Raw genomic sequence first — 21107 nt, forward strand, 5'->3', positions numbered from 1 at the left:
GTGTGGTGAACAAAGCAGGGGATGCATATGTCTATTAGAGTATTAAATACCACTTTTTGTAAATATATGTTTTTATTGGAGTTAGATATAAATGTTAAATACACACAAATAGAAATCTGCCTTTGTGATGATGGCAACAAGTACGTCTGTATCAGCTCGTATAGTAAAGAATGATGGTTCTCCTGTCAAGACAGCTAACGTTCCTACTAGTTCACCCTTCCCAGCAGTAAATAGCGATGCCTGTAGAGAAAAATAAATCAAAAATATATTATCCATAATAATATAAGTAATTACACTTGCTTCTAGAAACATTATGGGCTGTTCGATTGTGAATTGGCAGAATTGGAATGGAGTAATATTAATGGAACAATAATCCTGACAACTAGGTGTTGTGTGTAAAATCATGGTCTATACAAACATGACAAATGTGTTCCAGTCATTGGATTAATTTTTCTTGTTCAGTCAATACCTCTAATTCTCCTGGTTGAAAAGAGGAAATAACTCCAACTGACAATTGTTTTTAACTGGTAGGGAACAAACCACTAAATTATTCCCCATTGATTTTGATATTAATTTCATTTCACATGTTTATTGTTTAACATAGGGAATTTTATACACAAAATACATTGTGGAAATTGAACGCTCAATCAACTGTATCAACATAGGGTAATTATGCTATTATCAACATAAATTTTTAAAAATAATTGTCCAACCTCTTTCTTATCTTCTCCAACTATAGCTTGTAACATTATTAATCTCCCATTCACAACAAATACCACATTTGAATCCTGTGAGCCTTGTGTTTCTAGATTTTGACCAGCACGTATACGTTCAAGATGAATTCTTCCATCCATTAAAGATTTATTCTAATCAATAAAACAGAACTCAGAAATTAACAATTATCATAAAACCTAAAGATTTATACAATAAATATACCAAAACAACGCTCAGGATGTCTGCAACAACAAAGCAGGCCTGGAAAGTTGCATTGGACATTTCAAAATATATATGTATAAAAACACAGGGAAGACACAAATATGTGTCTGATAAAATGACGTCCCTCGTATATTTAACAACCATTATGATTAAAGGCTGATTAATGGTGACAAATTATTCCAACTTAACACTGCTCCTTTAACTTAACTATATATAGAATTTAATACCTTTAAACCAAGCAGTTCAGTCAAATCTTTTTGTGCCTTTTCCAGGATAATATGTTCACTGACAGGCGACTGGTTTTCCCCACCTGATGTGGAATCTTTTTTACTTTTCTGTCTTATAAATACTGAAGAATCCTCAGAAATCTATCAAACAAATAAATCTCACGTACATAAATAGGTTAAAACATGGATAACTAATTTATAATCTGCTTTCAGGGACGCATTAAGGAATCTCATGTTCACAAAAAAAAAACAACAAAAAAACATCCAGTGTTAATTGGATTGAGAGATCCATCCTTTAACATACGTTTAGAACATAATCAACAAATTAGACCGCAATTAATTAATTGTTTGTGTGTTCAAAAAAGTGAAACAAGGGCCATAACTCTGCTTATCCTTCGTGGAAAATGCACATGATTGAACACTGTCAAACACCTAACAAACACCTACACCAAGTACCTTAATTAGAATGACAGTTATTGTGTTCCAAAGTCTCGACCAATCAGATTGAAGTATTTACTTAGCCTAAGCAGAAAATGCTCGTCATCAAACTTTGTCAAAGTACAGATGTAATGAAACTATACATGGAGTTTCGCCACTCTCACTCTATCAGAATCAAAGTTATCAAGCTCTGAAGTCCTGACCAATCAAATTGCTTATCGCTCTGCTTACCCTGAGAAGAAAATGCTCATTATCAATCTTAGTCAAGGTATTGATGTAATGAAACTATACACCAAGTTTCACCACTCTCACTTAATTAGAACTAAAGTTACAGTGTCCCAAAGCATCAACCAATCAAAATGCTCATATCTGCTTACCCTAAGCAGAAAATGTTCATTTTTGAACTCCATCATTCACCTAATAAAAACCTACACAAAGTTTGAACATTCTAGCTCAATTTGAAGGAGAGTTATTGTATACCAAAAAGAGTGATGGACAGACAGGCACACAGAAAGATGAACACATTTTAATAGTCCCCCAATTTCTTTGAAAGGTGGGGGACAATAAAGACCGGCAGATTTAGCTCTTACATAATGAATCGTTCATAAAATAAGAAATAGCATACTTGTCTATGAATTGATGTTGGACTGCCTGTTAAAATAACACTTTTATTCTCTCCTTGTTGAACTCTAGCTCTCATACACGCTGTATCAAAATCAGATGGTTGTCTGTCAACTTGATCGTCGGCCATCTTTAATTTAACTACAAATAATTAACAGTTAAGTGCTAGAATATGAAGAAATATTCCCATTAGCTTGTCTGAAAGTTACAGCTCAAACTATCCCAGACAGCATGGAATTTGTGATTTAGATATGAGAGAGAGAGAAATGGGGTTTAACGTCCACTCGACACAAACTAGGTCATTTCGGGACTAACATATGGTTCAATTTTTATTTCAATAATTCGCTTGCGCGTAGGGGTCTTTAGCAGTGGGAGGAAACCGGAGGACCCGGAGAAAACCCACGAGGTTGGACAGGTGACCCAACTCCTTGTCACGTACAACCGAGGATTCGAAACCACACCAGTCGACTCAAAGACAGACTTTATGATACAGCACGCGCACGCTAACCATTCAGCCATCCAACCCCCTGACTTAGATATGTGCAAGATTGGGAGGATCAAGGACTCTAGAAGAAATTGCCCATTTTATTAACAAAAGTGAATAAAACCAGACATTAATGCACTTTAATATTAAAAGATGTTGACATAAATGCATACTGAAATTCAAAAATCTCTGTATTCACTGTGTTATGAACATAATCTTATCATAAATAGGTTTACAACAATTATTTATTTCATAAAACACTGTGTCCCACCAATATTTATAATCATTTCTACACTCTTGTACATTGCTTTGATTTAAGACAGTGTTGGGAGTTTTGATAATTAGGATTATCTGATGATACATGAAATTAATTACACTTATTTTCTTGTTAAAAGTTCTAATAATTTTTAGCAGTTTAATATTCATCATTTTACTCTGCTTGTCATTTATATCATGATCTCTCAATCACCTAACTATTGTTTTATTTTCAGCACTCCTTCAATCCTAATAATTTCATGCATAGCAATATCTGACCTGACAATGAAATGTTTTCTAATTTATAGTATTACACATCAGAGAGAGAGAGAGAAATGGGGTTTAACATCCACTCGACACAAACTAGGTCATTTCGGGACTAACATATGGCTCAATTTTATTTCCATAATTCGCTTTAGCAGTGGGAGGAAACTGGAGGTCCCGGAGAAAACCCACGAGGTTGGACAGGCGACCCTACTCCTTGTCACGTACAACTGGGGATTCGAAACCACGCCAGTTGACTCAATGACAGACTTAATGATACAGCGCGCATGTGCTAACCACTTAGCCATCCAACCCCCCTATTACACATCAGAGCATAAAAATCATTTCCTTACAGTCTGGCACTTTTAATGGTACTTTATTTCTATTTGATTCATCTAACACTGCAGGATCGACATCTACAGCACTACTCACAGCAGAAGTTGAAGATCTCCGAGATTTTAAAGGGCTACTCTGGGGCGTTGATAACTGTCGAATGGATTTACGAGGGTCTGTATTACTTGACTGAAAAACAGAAAAATACACACAAATATTACACTTAAATACACAAATGACAGTTACATTTTGTACTGCTATAAAAAATATATACAAAAAGTCACACATAACACAACAAATAAAAAGTACACAAATAAGAATACACACATAAATAAGAATACAAATTAATATTGATTGAGGCTACTTACAGAACTGATGAGTTCATTACTGAGTCCAAGGTAGGTATGTAGAGCCAAGAATGTAACTCTTTGTAGACGAATCATAATTATCTACAAAATAAATATTTTAAAACTATATCAGCTTCTACATCATTACAAAGGGAGCGGTCTTTTGCAGTGAGAGTAAACTGGAGAACCTTTAGAGAACCCACAAGGTTAGGCAGCCAATCCTATTTCCTGCAACGCAAAAACCTTTGATTGAAACCACAACACCTGATTCAATGACAGACTTTATGATCTACACACCACTCAACCACCCAATTAACAATGGACAAAGCTATTTCATCCCTGCTCAGAACATAAGCATTTCAAAATGCAAGTGTGGGGGGGTTGGATGGCCGAATGGTTAGCACGCGGGCACTGTATCATACGGTCTGTCATTGAGTCAACTGGCGGGGTTTCGATTGCCCGGTTGTACGTGAAAAGTAGTAGGATCGCCTGTCCATCCTACGGGAAAGCGAATTATTGAAATAAAAAATTAAACCATATGTTAGTCCCGAAATGACCTAGTTTGTATCAGGTGGATGTTAAACCCCATTTCTCTCTCTCTCTCTCTCAAAATGTCAGTACATATAAACACATTGTAATGTGCAGTTCAAGAAATAGGATCTGAATGTTTATTTGATAAATATATACAAATAATACCAAATAAATTGTTTTACCTGTACAACTCTAACAGATGATTCAGGAAATGTATCAAACATTGATCTAAATGCTTCTGCTGGTAACCTAATAATACATAAATAATGCTTAAAATAATCCAATAACAACTGTAATCTCTTGCATACTAATCCCTATTGTTTATCAAATCAAATTTGTCTTTTACAAGAATACAAGCTTAAACCCTTGGCCTGCTTTCAAGAAGAGATGGCATTAGTTAATTTTGGAAAAAATTGAAGTTGTGAGTATCTGCAGAAACCATCTAGTTGGTTCTTAAATACTGACTACAATCTAAGTAAAATTGGATGATATTTTTGTTCATTTATTCAGTTAGTCACTCCACTGGCATCTAAAGATTTCTTTAAGGATACTGTGTTCTGGGCCTGCTGTGACAGAATAATTGAATACCTACAGACTAGACAACCAATCAAATGCCACGATAATAAAAGCATTTCAAAAGATTTGGCAGAATTCTCTGAATCATTGGTTTTGACATGGAGTTGATAAGGAGTTGAAGAATATGAATCAATGTATGACCAAATGTGCCCTATGTTGTTGTGTTTCCACAAAGATGATGTGGAATAAAGAACCCAAAAATAAAATAGAACAAAAAATTTGTATCATTTGATTTTTTACACTGTATTAACTTTTATTTCAAATACAACATTCAGTTGTTATTAATTTTCATCAATAAATAAATTAGCCAGAATATTTCCTTACCTGAGAATAATGGAATCCACTTCTGCTCTTGCTGAAACTGTTTTATAAGGTGCTGAATGACCCTTAAAAATGAGTTTAAAACTTTTATATTACATGAAGAGAAAAAGGATCAAAAGCATTAATCAAATTTGCTGAGGTCATTCTGAGACTATAATGGTATTTCACTGTCAGTTCCCGATTGAAATCTATTCATTCTGCAAATGAATTACAAGTGACAAAGCATGCACCAACTGAATGTGATATTATTTCGGTTAATCACCATTCCATGTATATGAATACATCACAATACTACTCACACCTCATCTATCATCGGAACTAGCACAAATGTGACACAATTTAGTTCAACTTGATTGCAATTGCCAATTCATAAAATTCTGGACTGACAATTTTCTGCATCTGTGATATTTTAAATGTGGAAGGAGAACTTTATCCTGACAAAGACAAGTTTGTCAAATTAAAAAAGTGTGTCATTCATAATCAAAGTATTAACTAAGTTTCTGACAGTTATTGCAAGCTATAAGTATAAATCTTTAGGACTTACCGTGAGAACATCTAGAATACTCAATAAACTGTGAATACTGTCACCTATTAAGACTTCTTTTACTAAATATTCTGTACCAGGCTGAAAGATGCAATGGATAGAGTGTTAAAATTTTTGAATGGCAGCCACAAGAAGAAAATAACAATCAAAATTGTGATCAGTGGGACGTAGAATACAGAGTTCTTGTGGATGTTTTGTTTTGCTATTTGTTAGTAGCAGGTCTATGTTTTGAGCCATCTGCTGAATTAATATTGAGTTATCCTAAAGAAAGCCTTGACATCTCAACTTCTGTTGTCCATACATTAACTGGTGAATTTTTATAAGTCTTCAAATGAAGATTTCAAATAGAGCACATTATCAATATCACATTTCAATATTTACCTTTTCAGTAACATAGACATTAACTTTACCACTCTGTACCACATAAATACTGTCATCATTATTTCCAACTTTAAATAAATGGCCACCAGCTTTTAGACTGATACTTTCCATATATTTACATAATTCCAAGAAAAATGGCTTCTCCAAATGTCCAAACACTCTGCAGAACAAAAGAAGACTTTATTCATATGTATGCATGTGCACATACGAGACATACCTTGGATACAAATTACCACTTCCGGATGGCAAATATATTTTGTCTTTTCGTGTACTCGTTAAATTTTAGGTGTTTTAATTATTTGAAAACATTTGTGGCTTTCTTAAACATATATTATGCAAGAGCTAAATCTGTCTATTGCAGGTCTTTCTTTAGGCCTGAAATGTTATCTAAATTATTAATTAGACATTAATTAACCTATTCATCCTAAATCAACTCTAGATGGCATCGCTAGCCTGCGATCTTTAGTGGATTGTGAGCCGATTTACTGCATAACTTTCCTTCAAGATTTAACGATTAAATGGATAATTGAGACTATGCTGTTTATCGTACTGACTTTAGTAATGATGATCAAGGCTAGGCGGAAATTCAATCGCTTTGTTCTCGGTTCATGGTGGATCAATTTGAATGAAATTTTCAGCAAATTGCCTTTACATTATCTAGTTTTTAACTATTATAGTGAGAGCTGCCAACTCGTTATCGAATCTCCCATAATGTATCTTTAAAGGAATAAGTAAAAAATAACAATCATCCTTTATGCATGCTAGATTAAATTATCCAGTGTTTCTTCACAAGTCTAAGGATGGTTAGAATCAGTTTTCAGCAATGGTGACAACCAAACTAATACTAAAACAATCTTTTGTAAAAATAGAACCATACCTAACACTTCTTAACATGTAAAGAACTTCTGGGGGTAATCTTTGGTCTAATTCCTCTTCATCATTTTCAGCTTCTAATAAAGATTGAGGTGGCTCTTTAACTTTTAAAGAGGAGAGGCTAGGATCTTTTTTCCTTTGTAAAAATCTATAAATAAAATGTGTAAATATTATCAATAAATATAACTTTTATGCTTTGTGTGGGGTGCCCTTCAACACCACAGGACAGGGTAAAAAGTATATATAGATGTTTGGGTTTTGAGTTCACACAATGCGAATTTACTGACTGGTACCTCAAAAGAAAAGATAGGTTGCCAGGATTCGAAACATACGCCCACAGCAGCTAAATCATCTGAGTAGTCAACAGGGGATGTCACATATTTATTTTTTTGTCGGTAATGAAAACATTTACAACATACTAAAATCTTATGAAGAGTAACAACCCATTAACATTAACTTATTATCAGAAATCATTAGAATTTGTTTGGCTTCTAGTTCCAAACAATAGATTTTGTCGTCTCATGACCTTAAACACTATGCATGAATTTAAAGTCAACCGGATGATAATTTTGACCTTGAGAGCATCCACAATATTTTTCAAAATGATCAAGGGTCATAACTCTCCCAATAATTATCAGAAATTGTTAAAAATAATCGATAAGGTTCGTCTTCTCCGGACCATAAACACTATGGAGGTCAAGGGCTATAACTCTGGCAGCAATTATCGAATATCGGCTTAAATTTGGTCTGTAGAGCATAACTCAGCCAATAATGATTGGAAATCATTGAAAATCAATAGATTTCTTTGTCTCATGATCTTAATCACAGTGTATAAATTTCAAGTCAATCAGATATTAACTTGTGGAAGCTGGAAGACAATATACGAGCATATTTCAATGTAAGCGTATAAAAAAATTAATCCTTCTATTTCATTTAATAATTTCATAAATAAAAATAATATGTCAGAAAGTGTTTATTCAATATAACATTGCAGTTCACTCAAACTTACTTCTCACGAATTCAATGTCACAAAAAATGTTATTAGTATTAACTAGCTTTGCTTTGATAGATAAATAATACGCACTTACTTTCTTAATTTTAAAGCTAACTGCCTGTGACTTGACTTCTTTCTACCAAGACCATTTCCATCTATCGTATTCTTCATCTTTAATAAAAATATAATTAACACATTCAATATAATAAACAAGGTTATTGAATTTTAATAGTTTTAATTAAAGAAAAGGTCAATCGTGGCCATCATTGAAAATGGGGTTGGACAAAAAAAACAGCGGCTGCCAGGCAGGAAACGCCCACATTTTGCAAGAGATGGATAGAGAACAAGCTAAAAACAAAAACGTTTTTTGTACAATCAGGGGCCATAATCCAGAAAATTATGGTCTGAAATGCGCAAATATCAAACGAGACTGAGATTTTTGGAATATAAAGACATGTTTTAAGTTTCATCAAAATCGGATAAAAATTGTGACCTCTAGAGGGTCAATAACCTTTGTATTACATACTTATACACTGCCATTTTGTAGGGCAGTTTCATTTCGATTTTCCTGAAATTCGAATTCAAGCTTCATTATGGTGGAATGGTGATATATCTAAACGGTTTTTAAAATCGGAACAAAAATTGTGACAAGCCATCTTGTCCATATCACGTGATCTACACATCACAGGTCATGACATTGACGTCAATGGGTCATGAGGTCAACAACACCTTACATTGTATACAATAGGTTTATCTTCAGCATTGTGTCCTTTGCACCCATAAAGACTATATAATTCGTACAGTCCCAACATGTGCTCTCTTCTTCCAATGATTTTTCACAAAAATAACATTTACAACTCATAGAATTGACATTGTCTTCAATGACACTATTGACAGCGTCTGCAGCCATCTTGGCACTATTTTGTGCGTCGGTCGTGTCTATTTCAGATATAAACAATCAATTCTGTTGATGTTTTTAGCATTGGGATTGTCTAACAGTTAATTTATTTCAGTTCTAAAACAAATATTTTAAACTTTAACGCAAATTTAGAAAATAGCCAAATTCTGGCTGGGATTACTGAGCAAAATGGCCATTCACTGTATACGTGCGAAAAAAAAGCTAGCCACCAATTAATTTTCGTACGTTAGTTACGTACGATCAAAATTGTGACCTCTAGGAAGTCCACAACCTTGATATACCAGATGTTTACACTATTTGCGTACATGGGGCAGCCATTTTGTCCAACAGTTTTTGTCCGATTTTCACAAAATTCAAACTCAAACATCATTTCGAACATTTATTTAAAATCGGATACAAATTGTGAAATCTACAGGGACCACAAGCTCAAAAAGCGATTTTTCGTACAATCAAGGGCCATAATTCAGTAAGTTACGATCTGATATGCGCAAATATCGACAGGAACGAAGATCGTTGGGTTATAAACATGCATTACAAGTTTCGTCAAAATCAGATCAAAATTGTGACCTCTAGGAAGTCCACAACCTTGATATATCAGATGTTTACACTATTTGCGTACATGGGGCAGCCATTTTGTCCAACAGTTTTTGTCCGATTTTCACAAAATTCGAACTCAAACATCATTTGGGTCTAACGGTGATAAACTAAAACATTTTTTTAAATCGGATAAAAATTGTGACCTCTAAAGGGACCACAAGCTAAAAGCATGATTTTTCGTGCAATCAGGAAGTTACTCTGTTTACTCTTATTTCAAATTCCAGCTGACAAAGTGTTCTTTTACATGCATCCCAATGTGTTTTTTGTCTCATCCAAATGACTATACATTGTCTCTTGCCAGGCTCTCTGTCCTCCAGGTAAGTGAACCAACGTCTTACTTGCTGAGCCACTGCAGCTCCCTATCTTTTAAGATGGTTGAGTAAACTACCCATACTGCACACACTTACAGTCACTTTCCAAAGTTCAAACTGAGTAGTAGGTTTTTACTCACAGAACTTGTATATGCTATCACAGTGCGATAGCATAGAAGTTCTGTAAGTAAAAATGTCGACCGATATCAAGGAGATTGAAACGTCCGAAAATGGAGAAATTATGGGTCAATCAAGTTTATAATCACTCTTATTGGATTGATACATAGTCTGACAAAGGAGAAGCAATGACTTCTGTTCAGGATTGGATTGATGAATTGTCAAATAAAGGATTAAGTCAGACAATCAAGGCAGATTAACTAGTTAATAGGCGGTATAACACGATAAGTACGTTGACCCAGTGATCGGATATAAAATTTTTTCTTGTCGGACATTTCGTCAATAGGCAGACGAAGTGACTTATCGTCAATAGGTTATGGTAGGAAGATAAGTCACTTCGTCTGCCTATTGACGATTTTACCAAAAATAAAGGGGCATAACTCTTATCGATATGTAAGCAGACAGATTCATACCACAATTAAAAATCATTTGTTAACAAAATATACAAATGCCGTACGTAATAAAAATAGGTGAACCTCGCTATTTTTCATATTTAATTCCCGTATGGTATTCAAATTTATGTCAGTAACATTCCTACAAAACAACTCCTGCTTCGGCATCAAATTCACAATAGGAGGCATTATGTGTCTTTGTTTATACGGCAGCAAATGAATGCAGAACTTCCGGAATAAGAATCGTTTTCTTCTTTATAAAATGTTAACAAAATATTCAAATCTGTGCGTAATAGAAATATGAACACCTCGCTATTATTCATATTTAATTCCCGTTTGGTGTTCAAATTTAGGTCAGTAATATTCCTAAATTACACGTTTTCGTAATACGATAGAACGAAAGCTTGCCGATCCATACCTACTTATAAAAAGGCATAGCGTCCTTCAGCGTATGGCGTACGTGACTCATAGCACATAGCTTCATTGTAAGCAATGCCTTGTAAGCGATTTTCGTTCGGCAATCGAGATCGCTGGAAAGTGTCACTGTTGATGAGAATTTCTATATGGAGTCTTGAAAGACATAAAAGATATCGCAGAATGACTGTCCATTGATTTGGGGTGTTATATACATGTACTCTAATGATATGTGACATCTAAGATTAGATTGATGAATTGTCCGATAAAAGATTAAGCCAGTCAATCATGGCAGATTAAGTAGTTAACCAAGGTAGGGGTATAGATGGTATAACACGATAAATACGTTGATCACTTAATTACCTAATCAATCCAGCCTATTATTAACGATAATCGGGTTGAGTGGTAGTTATACACTCTGATCAGTACACTATATTAATTTTGGAATTTTAAATATTATTCACCATATAATAATTTTGGACGTTCAGAAAATAGGGTCGGACATGTCCAGAATATATGTGGGCGAAATCCCATCACTGCGTTGACCACTTAATTTCCTACTCAATCCAGCCTATTATCAACGATAATCGGTTTGAGTGGTAGTTATAAACTCATTCAGTACACTATATTAATTTGTGAATTTTGAATATTATTCACCATACCTTGATGTCCAAGTGGGCATATTCCTGGTCTGACAATTTAGGACGTTTGGAAAATAGAGTCAGACATGTCCCAAATATACAGGCGAAATCCCATCACTGTATCACACATAGCAGTTTTTGGTAGTGAATAGCACTCAAGTGCAGTAAAAAAATAACTTCAAATTCTCAACAAATTGTGTTAAAATAACTTTTAAAACTGATTAGAATTTATGGGCCACAAAACTGTACCAAAATATTTAATAAATCTACATTTCATATCCCTTTAAACATACATTATGCAAGTGCTAAATCTGCCTATTGCAGGTTATTCTTTAGACCTGAAATGTTATCTAAATTATGAATTAGACATTAATTAACTTATCCAGACCATAACTAACCCTTGATGGCATTGCTAGCCTGCAATGTTTATTGGATTAGTTTCTGACTTCCATTCATAATTATATCATGAAATGGATAATCAAAACTAATTGATGATCGAGGTTAAGCCAAAAATTCTATCACTAAAATCTCGGTTCATAGTGGATCAATTTGATTGAAATTTTCAGCAAATTCCCTTTACATTATCTAGTTTTAACTATTATAGTGAGAACTGCCAACTCTTTATCAAATTTTCCATAATGTATCTTTAAGACTGAATAAACATTGTAAAAAAGTAACTTACCTTTCTCATAATTTTTCTGCCATAAAATAAAACTTTGTCTCTTTTTCTGAATCTGTATTTTCTTTGTGCTTCTGTCTGACATGGTGGTGCTGAAAGCAAAGAATACCAGAAATTGTTGTTTTATAATATATTGCATATTAATTACAGACAGATCAGATTACCTAAACAGATACATGTACGTGTTCATTTATAATTCTAGTTTAGATCAAATCAATGTACAATATTTGGGTTAATTATTTTGATTAAGTAGTGATGGGGCAGAAGTTGGATTGTTTACTGAATAAAGTCAACGTTATGGTTTACTGTATGAAAACTGGAAGACAAGGTACTAGCTTTATAAATACACAGATAGTCAGACAACTTATAAAACAAATGAACATATGAATTCCAATGAAACTGACAATTTTAATCTAAATCAAAAATGTCTGTCTACTTTAACTCTTACATGTAGCAGTCTATACTACTATTCCTCGAAGTAAGCTACAATGCATACAAAAAAAGTAGCATACCACAACTAATGGTACAAGTCTTATCAGTGTATTTGGCTAAAATGGTTCTAAAAGCAACAACACCACAAAATTATAGCAAAAATTTACCTCTTGGTCTGTATCGCCTTATTCCAAAATAGACAAACAAAATAACTGTAACAGCAGACACAATAAGAGTTATCATAAAGCTCTGAAAGAAACAAAATATCATATTTATCTAGAAAAATAAATGAAAAGAATTATGTTGATCTCATTTGATTTTATTAACTTCATTTATAAGTGTTCTATGAAATACGGCAACTTACCTTTAGGCTAATTATTATTTGTAACCTACCTGGTAAGTGAATAATGGGTTGTGCAGACTAAACTTTTTTGCACTAGATTCCATCTCTGAGCGTCTGAGACACACCATAAAATTGTTCATTAAATCATCTACCTATACAAGACAGTAACCCCCCTTCTACCAAGAACAAATGTTGAAAGGCTTTCAGTATCACCTATTGTTATTTATAACACTTTGCCAATTGTCATTTTTATCATTTGACCTTGTTATTGTAACTTTTTTGATTCATAATAATATAATTAGTGCAACCTTGGAAAGGGCCTTGGAAAGGGCCTTGGAAAGGTTAATGATATATACTTGATAAAAGTATACTCTTCTGGCACTTTGACAAGGAAAAAACATTTGAAGCTCAAGTATTCCCATCTAGTTTCTTGACTGCCATAATTGGGGCCTAACTAAACTATTATATGAATGATGCAAAGTAAAGTTATAACATAAACATATGTATTATGTCAGAGAGAGTCAAGACATTTTGGACTACATATCTTGACTTGAATGGCAAGGACTTCGCTTGCCTTATATGAGGGAAGAAAAGGTTGTCACTGGCATTGCTGGACTGTTTACCAAATTACCATGAACTTTGTTCCAATTTCAATGGTATTCTTACATTGACATTCTCTATTGTTAAGGCTTTGCAACCTAACCTTGGCTTGGGACATGAGTAAGAACAATTCAATTCAGTAAAAAATAGTATAAAGCTTTTACCATACTGAGCTCAAAACTCAATAAATGCTCATGCACTTGTTCACTTAAATTATTATTCATCGTCGATGAATTTTGCGTCTTAATAAAAATATATTCCTTATCATGTTTACGTTTCTCCTTGCTTTGTAAGCAGAAGACTTTTTAGATCGAAGAGTTCGTTTTAGAGGGAGGCAACTCCCAATAATCGCGAGGAAAATTAGTTATATGAAATGACACGAAATAGGATTTAACGTCCTACAAACAAGCTGATGTAAACGAACATAGCACATACAGTCTGTTATGAATAAATATGAGGAAAATTCCCCCGGTCAGTGGCGCTACGGCCCACCCTTCACTTGATTTTCAGGCGTGGTCTCCCCTAGTTCAGCTCTGAACGTAGGTGATTGTAGCGGCCAAGCGAAAATTCACTGTTGATCAGTGTGGGAAATGTATTGGGGAAATGTACTGGGGAAGGTTATATATCTAAATAGTTAGTCGGTGAACCCCCAGGGGTTTTGGGCAAATACTGCGTTGCAACATCATGCCTCATCTGTGGTTAGGGTGACCACCTTTGCTTGATCAAGTTTCGGTACATTATCTTTTTTTTAAAAAAAAACTGAGGAACGTGTACGATGCATAAAAATGTTGATATATATAGTTACTTCACTTTTACACATAGCAACAATAGACAATCAAATTATGAAATATCCGCACAAGCTTGGTTTGTGTTCCAATGGTTTAGGATAACAATATAAATATAAATACATAGCAACAAGTGATAATATAATATTCATACCAGCTTCTTTTGTATTTGTATGCCATGTATGAAATCAGTATCATCTTGCATTCCGAAAAAACGAACACAATTTCTTTTGTAGCTGTAAAAATACCTTTCTTTCAAACAAAATATATAAATTATTAATTTTTGCGACTGAACCTTTTGAAAGTTGAATCGTTTATCGTTAGAATTAAATCATGAAACGTATTGAGATTTTATCGCTAATGTTTAATCATGCTGAATATTGTAAAACTTATTGAGATTTTATGATAACTGAATAGAGAGAGAGAGAGAGAGAGAAGAGAGAGAGAGAGAGAGAGAGAGAGATGGGTTTAACGTACACAAACTAGGTCATTTCGGGACTAACATATGGTTCAGTTTATTTTTTTTTAATAATTTTATTTGCGTGTAGGGGTCTTTAGCAGTGGGAAGAAACCATTGAACCCGGAGAAAACCCACGAGATTGGACAGGCGACCCTACTCCTTGTCACGTACAACCGGGGAATCGAAACCACACCAGTTGACTCAATGACAGACCTTATGATACAGCGCACACGTGCTAACCATTCGGCCACTTTACGCCTCTTAAAATAAAGGAACAAGCAATTCCATACATCCTTCGTCTTCCAATGGTTTTCCATTGCATATAAAATAGAAATTCATAGTGTTCGGTCACGTTTTCCAAGTTGTAAGTTAATTAGTTGGGACCTCAAATGCCAAATTATCACTGAACCCACTTTTGCCTGATATATAATGTTTCTCGGTGGATTTTTTTTGGGTAGGGTCCCCTTGATATCTCCAGGGTGGGTGTGGTCGTGTCACCCTTGGGGAAAATGAAATATTCAAGGTGGCGGCCAAAAATGGCGGGAAAATATAAAAAAAAAAAATCATTTTTCACCATCCTAGGTCGTGTAATATATCGTTTTATAGGTTTTCTGGGTCTCTGAACACGAAATAAGGCATATTTTTAACATCCGACCTAATGCGACAAGGATATTCAAAAGTACAAGAATTTCATATTTCGTCCTACTAGGTCGTTTTGTACGTTTTGGGGGTCTCTTAACGCAAATTCGGGCATCTTTGTAACATAAGACCCATCATAAAGGCGAAAAATAGAGAAAAAAAACCCCAAAAAACAATAGTTCACACAGCTAGATTTATGATAAATCTTTCCAGAAATTTCAATTTTTGCTAAAACATTTGTTCGCCATTTTGAATAGCTTATTTAGCGAAATAGGACAAATGTTAAAAAATATGCCCGAATTCGTGTTCAGCGACCCCGACAACCTATAAAACGATATATTACACGGCATAGGTTGGTATTTTTTTCGCCATTTTTGGCCGCCATCTTGAATATTTAATTTTCCCCAAGGGTGACACGACCACACCTACCCTGGAAAAATCAAGGGGACACTATACCCAACAATAATCCACTGAGAAACATTATATATCAAACAAAAGTGGGTTCTCGGCCCTTACGTCCGGACTAAATAGTTGGAGATTTTAGAAAGTGTATTGTCTGAGAACTGAGATTTCTACTGGTAGTGCAGGTCTTTACAATATGTTTTTTATTTGTATAGGATGTGGATTAATTATATTAATTTAAAGATACATTGGTTAAGATTTAGATGAAGAGGTGACCATTCTTACTATAATACTTCGAAAATAGATAATGCAAAATGAAAATATTGAAAATTTCATTTAAATTACTTTATTCTGACCCAAGTTATCACTTTTTGTAGTTTTGACAAGATGTGTGCATTATGTATGGTAACCAGAGCACTCCCATATAACAACATGATGTTAATTTTACGTAAAAGTTACGTAAAAATGGTCAGTCAGTTTACCATCATTTTGCTCTTTTTTAATGATAATTTTACGTCAGGAAATGACGGTAATCTAATGTAAACTTTACGCAATTTTTACGTTATATTTACGTCATTTTCTGGTATATTCGAGACTTAGCAACGCTTTCCCATTTTTACATTAAATTTTTATATAGCGAACCGTTCTAATCTAGTTAAAATCTCGAGTATCCAATACTATCGAGAGTTGATTATGGTCTGTTTTGTTAATAAATGTCTAATTAATAATTTATATAACATTTCAGGCCCAAAGAAAGACCTGCAATAGGCAGATTTAGTTCTTGCATGATATAATTTAACTTTATTTTCTTTGAGTATGGTGGCGGCCGTGGTGTTGTTGGTTGCGCTGGTGGTAGTGGTTGTAGTTGTTGTAGTTATAGTGCAAGATAAGGGTATGGCGAGTAATATTTTCCATTCCTTATGTTTATTACTTTAAAACATATATTTCTTTGAGTTAAGTGTAAATGAAATGGGGTTTAACGTCCGGCTGGTCTAATGAAGACAGGCATACGCTATATTGAGTCCTATAGCTGAGGGTAATTCTGTCCTGGACCAGCGCTAATCCAATTGCCAAGGATTCTTTTACGTCTCATCCGAATGAATATACGTTGTCCAAGGCCTTTTGCCTTGTACCAGTGGCAAGGGGTAACCACGGGGTGAAATTAGGTGGATTTTCAATATGATGTAGGACAGGGAAAGGTCATCAACAAGTTTGTACCAAAAAAACCTTCTAAAGGAATTTGTGTATCAGTATTTTAATTACACTAATACTGAAATAGACTATCGCGAGACTACACTGTTAGAAAAAATCTGGTAAATTTACATGAAAATTACTGGCAGCAAAAGTTGCCAGTAAATTTACTGTAAATAAACATTCAGCTGTAATATTACAGAGTTTCTGTAATTTGACTTTGTGAGTAAATTTACCTTAAAACAGTAAATGGAGAATAACATGAGTTTGTTTTTTAACTTTGAACTGTAAATTCACCGCAACACAGTAAATGAACGGTTACAGTAAGTTTGTTTTTAGACTTCCCAATGTAAATTTACCTAAAAGCAGTAAATGAAAAATTACAGACAAATGTTAAAATAAAACACAATGATTTTAACTTCCGTTCCAGGATTTTAGATGTAAGCTTGTGGTACTGTCTACTGCAGGCATTGTAACTCTCCTCTAGAGACAGTCAAGCTAACACTGGCCAATCGGTTTAATTAACCGTCTTCAATTGACCTTGGTTACGAGATAATACAATCTATGACAAGTAAGCAAAACATTTTTTTATACGTTAATGAACATACTTACAATCTGATCAACGTACGATGAATAATAATACACGTTTTAGATCGTATAAATAAAGAAAATTAAATATATATAACATGCAATATACCAAATTGCACAAAATGTGATTGTCCATATTATGGTTAATAAATTAGAATGAATACTATAAGACAATAATTATTAGGAATGGTTCGTTGCTATGGAATACTAAAATAAAATAAGAGACAGTAAATTTACATAAGAGACAGTAAATTTACCAATAAGTAAATTTACAAAATAATGTGAATAAACGTAAATCTGTAAAATTACCTACTGGCTTTGCTATTTTCATTTCAATATTGAAATATTACGCATGTATTTTTACCGGGGTTTAATGTGCCTTTGGTTTCATCAAAGTTTATTGTAAAAAAGAATGAAACTTGGTAAATATACATCATTTTGGTAAACATTCCGAACATTTTTGGTAAAAATTTAATTGCTGTAAATTTACTTATATTTCTAACCTGAAAGTTTACAAAATAATGTGAGTAAACGTAAAATCTCTAAAATTGCATGCTAAGAGACAATAAATTTACCGAATACGATAACTACCAATAAGTTAAACATACATTATGCAAGAGCTAAATCTGCCTATTGCAGGTCTTTCTTTAGGCCTGATATGTTCTATAAACTATGAATTAGACATTTATTAACATGAAAAGACCATAATCAACTCATGGATGCCATCTTATGTGTTGGATTTTCACTGGATTTGAGTCCGATCTGGGGCTCAACGCTCATTAATGATTAAATTCAAAAATAGATAATCAAGACTATGTTTTTTTTATCGTACTGACTTAATAAGTAATGATGATCGAGGCTAGGCCTAACATCCAGTCTCTAATATCTCGGTTCCGAGAGGATCAATTTGACAGAAATTTTCAGCATATTCCCATTACATTATCTAGTTTTTAACTATTATAGTGAGAACTGCTGTAATTTTATTTATATTTCTAACCTAAAAGTAAATTTACAAAATAATGTGAATAAACGTAAGATCTGTAAAATTACATGCATGCTTGTTTATTTTGAGTTCAGTTTGGAAATATTACATATGTAAGAATGTATTTTTACTGATTTTGAATGTGTCTTTGATTTCATCACCGTGTATTGTAAAAAAAGACACGAAACTCTGTAAACATACACGAAACTCCGTTAAAATACGCCAGACTTGGTAGAACTACTACATTGTGGTGAACATACCGATAATTAATGTACAAAAACTGCTTGTACTACTGTAATTTTACAAAAATTTCTAACAGTGTAGATTCACGCATATTACTGTTACAGAAATCCTCCATGTGAGCAATTGCTTGACATTTTGGCTGGTTTCGCGAAATGCGGCCGGGACGGGTGGTCACCCTATCTGTGATAGAAAGTTTTAACCCAACAAAAATTTGGGGAAACGCTAAAGACAAACAAAGAAACAAAAATTAACATAAAGTCTACTAATTATTTATAGATTAATTTCAGTGTAATTCCATGTTATATGTCTATAGCCATTTTTAAAATTTCGTAGCTAAACCTCATACAAGGGCTAAACTAGGGGGAATTACCAGCCTACCTTCTTTATATATTGAAATCATGAAGCCACCAAGCACAAAGATCGGTAATCTAAAAAGTAATGATTGTACATAACAAATGCAAACGACGCTATATAGTCTCTTCAGGCGCATATAACATGGGCAATCTCTTTCAAAAATAACATTATTACGTTCATGTTCGTAAGCGAGAATATCAAATTCAAGGGCAAACAATATATTGTAACACTATGGGCCGTATGACGTTTTCTACTGCCTTACTATATATACCCTTCAAAAAAAGTAGGGGATATACAGAAACAGTACAAAACCGCGGAAATGCACTGCTGTTTTTATCAGAGGTAACCAGTTTATCTTAATAACAGGTCACTTGCCGACACATGAACATAAACAGTTCATATGGCCGGCTTATCTGACGGCCCCATTTCACTCGCAAAGAGATACACCGTCAAAAGTGAAAAAGGACGCTTTTGATTTTTGTCTTAATAATGAGTAATTGCTCAACCAGTCCTCAGAAATTAAGCAATTCGTCGTGGCACGCTTCTAATCAACCATCCAATCACGATTTGGGACAAACTGACCCACGGCCAATTCTTTCAGTGTTGTCGGTTGACGTTGACGTCTACGAAACGTCTCCCGATCAAATTAAACGTAACACACCAAAGCAAAGATACATAAACAGTAAATCTTATGCAAGAACCGATAGGAAAGCAAACATGGATAGATAAACCAGCACGCGACAGTTTTCATCAACCCTTCCTTGAAGTGTCAAATTTGACAATGAACCTCTCCCACGTGTATGGCGCTATTGCAATCGCATGTGCAGCTCAGTGGTTCTGTTGGGGCGGTAAGTTCTTCATCTGTGAACATACTCTCAAAGCATGTCAAGTGTCCATGGCTATTTATCATATCACAATCTGCATAGGTATTTGCATTTCAATGCATTTTTGAAGAGTATACTTTACAGTTTACAAACTATCATTAATTTGTGCTTGAAAACAATAAGAGAACACTTGCGCTATATGTATGAAAAGTGTGTGCAGTGATTGTATTCCATATAAAGAATCATTGTGTTTTTGTATTTGTACCTTTTAAATATTTGCCAGCAGCAGCAAATGGTGACTTTTGCAGCGATATCACGTTATGAGTATCATACACCAGAATATGGTATTGTTGAACCAGCAGTAACTGGTCGCTAACCGTTCTTGTTCCTCTTGGGATGACGCTCTTCGAAATAGCCCAAGGCTCCGTCAATTTAAGTCGGATAGACATGAAAATTGGCATACCTGTTCTTTGAACAATTCGGATGTCGGGTGTTCGATCCCCGCATTGACCAGATTTTCCGGCGTGATTCCCCCTTGTCAGTGATGCAGGACTGAGGGCCTGACAAGGACAACCGAGGCCCCGTGTACACATTGGCGTGCAGGTAAAAGATTCCTTGACATTTGGAATTTGATATAAGAGTAGGCCGTACTGCCGCTGTCCGGGCAAAATTTCCCTCATAGCACACTGTATGGCGTATGCCCGTCTTCATTAGCCCAGTTCGGAACAGAACAGTAGGACGTTAAACCCCATTCCATTTCCTGGTCCATAGTACCATCGTACTTGTTAAATAGTCCATTGCTGCGGTAAACAATTATCGTAATATATTTATACCCCACTAAAAGCCGATGTGTTCAAGATTACACTGTTTGAACTTCTAGATATATAATAATGGTGATGATGATGATGATAAAGTTTCACTATAGTATTAAAGGGCCAATCCCGATAATATTTTGGAGAATAAAACTGGTTAATTTTGTGTTAAAATCACTTAAAATCCTCTACCTTAG

General features: G+C 34.3%; 1 protein-coding gene across 1 annotated transcript in view; it reads right to left on the minus strand.

Moving 5' to 3' along the window:
* Window positions 1–13906, minus strand: part of LOC126808467 (patatin-like phospholipase domain-containing protein 7) — a 32074-nt gene extending 18168 nt beyond the window's left edge. Inside the window, exons 1-15 of the mRNA XM_050533185.2 lie at window positions 13795–13906; window positions 12855–12936; window positions 12259–12347; window positions 8220–8296; window positions 7136–7279; window positions 6259–6418; window positions 5878–5958; window positions 5337–5398; window positions 4619–4685; window positions 3927–4007; window positions 3579–3747; window positions 2227–2363; window positions 1164–1304; window positions 714–866; window positions 107–240 (exon numbers count right to left, since the gene is read on the minus strand). Of these exons, the coding sequence (XP_050389142.2) occupies window positions 107–240; window positions 714–866; window positions 1164–1304; window positions 2227–2363; window positions 3579–3747; window positions 3927–4007; window positions 4619–4685; window positions 5337–5398; window positions 5878–5958; window positions 6259–6418; window positions 7136–7279; window positions 8220–8296; window positions 12259–12347; window positions 12855–12936; window positions 13795–13854 (1637 nt within the window). The 5' untranslated portion in view covers window positions 13855–13906. The remainder of the gene's footprint in view (window positions 1–106; window positions 241–713; window positions 867–1163; window positions 1305–2226; window positions 2364–3578; window positions 3748–3926; window positions 4008–4618; window positions 4686–5336; window positions 5399–5877; window positions 5959–6258; window positions 6419–7135; window positions 7280–8219; window positions 8297–12258; window positions 12348–12854; window positions 12937–13794) is intronic.
* Between the last annotated feature and the right edge of the window lie 7201 nt (window positions 13907–21107).

The sequence above is a fragment of the Patella vulgata genome, chromosome 1 (genome assembly GCF_932274485.2).
Source record: "Patella vulgata chromosome 1, xgPatVulg1.2, whole genome shotgun sequence".
Classification (NCBI taxonomy): domain Eukaryota; kingdom Metazoa; phylum Mollusca; class Gastropoda; family Patellidae; genus Patella; species Patella vulgata.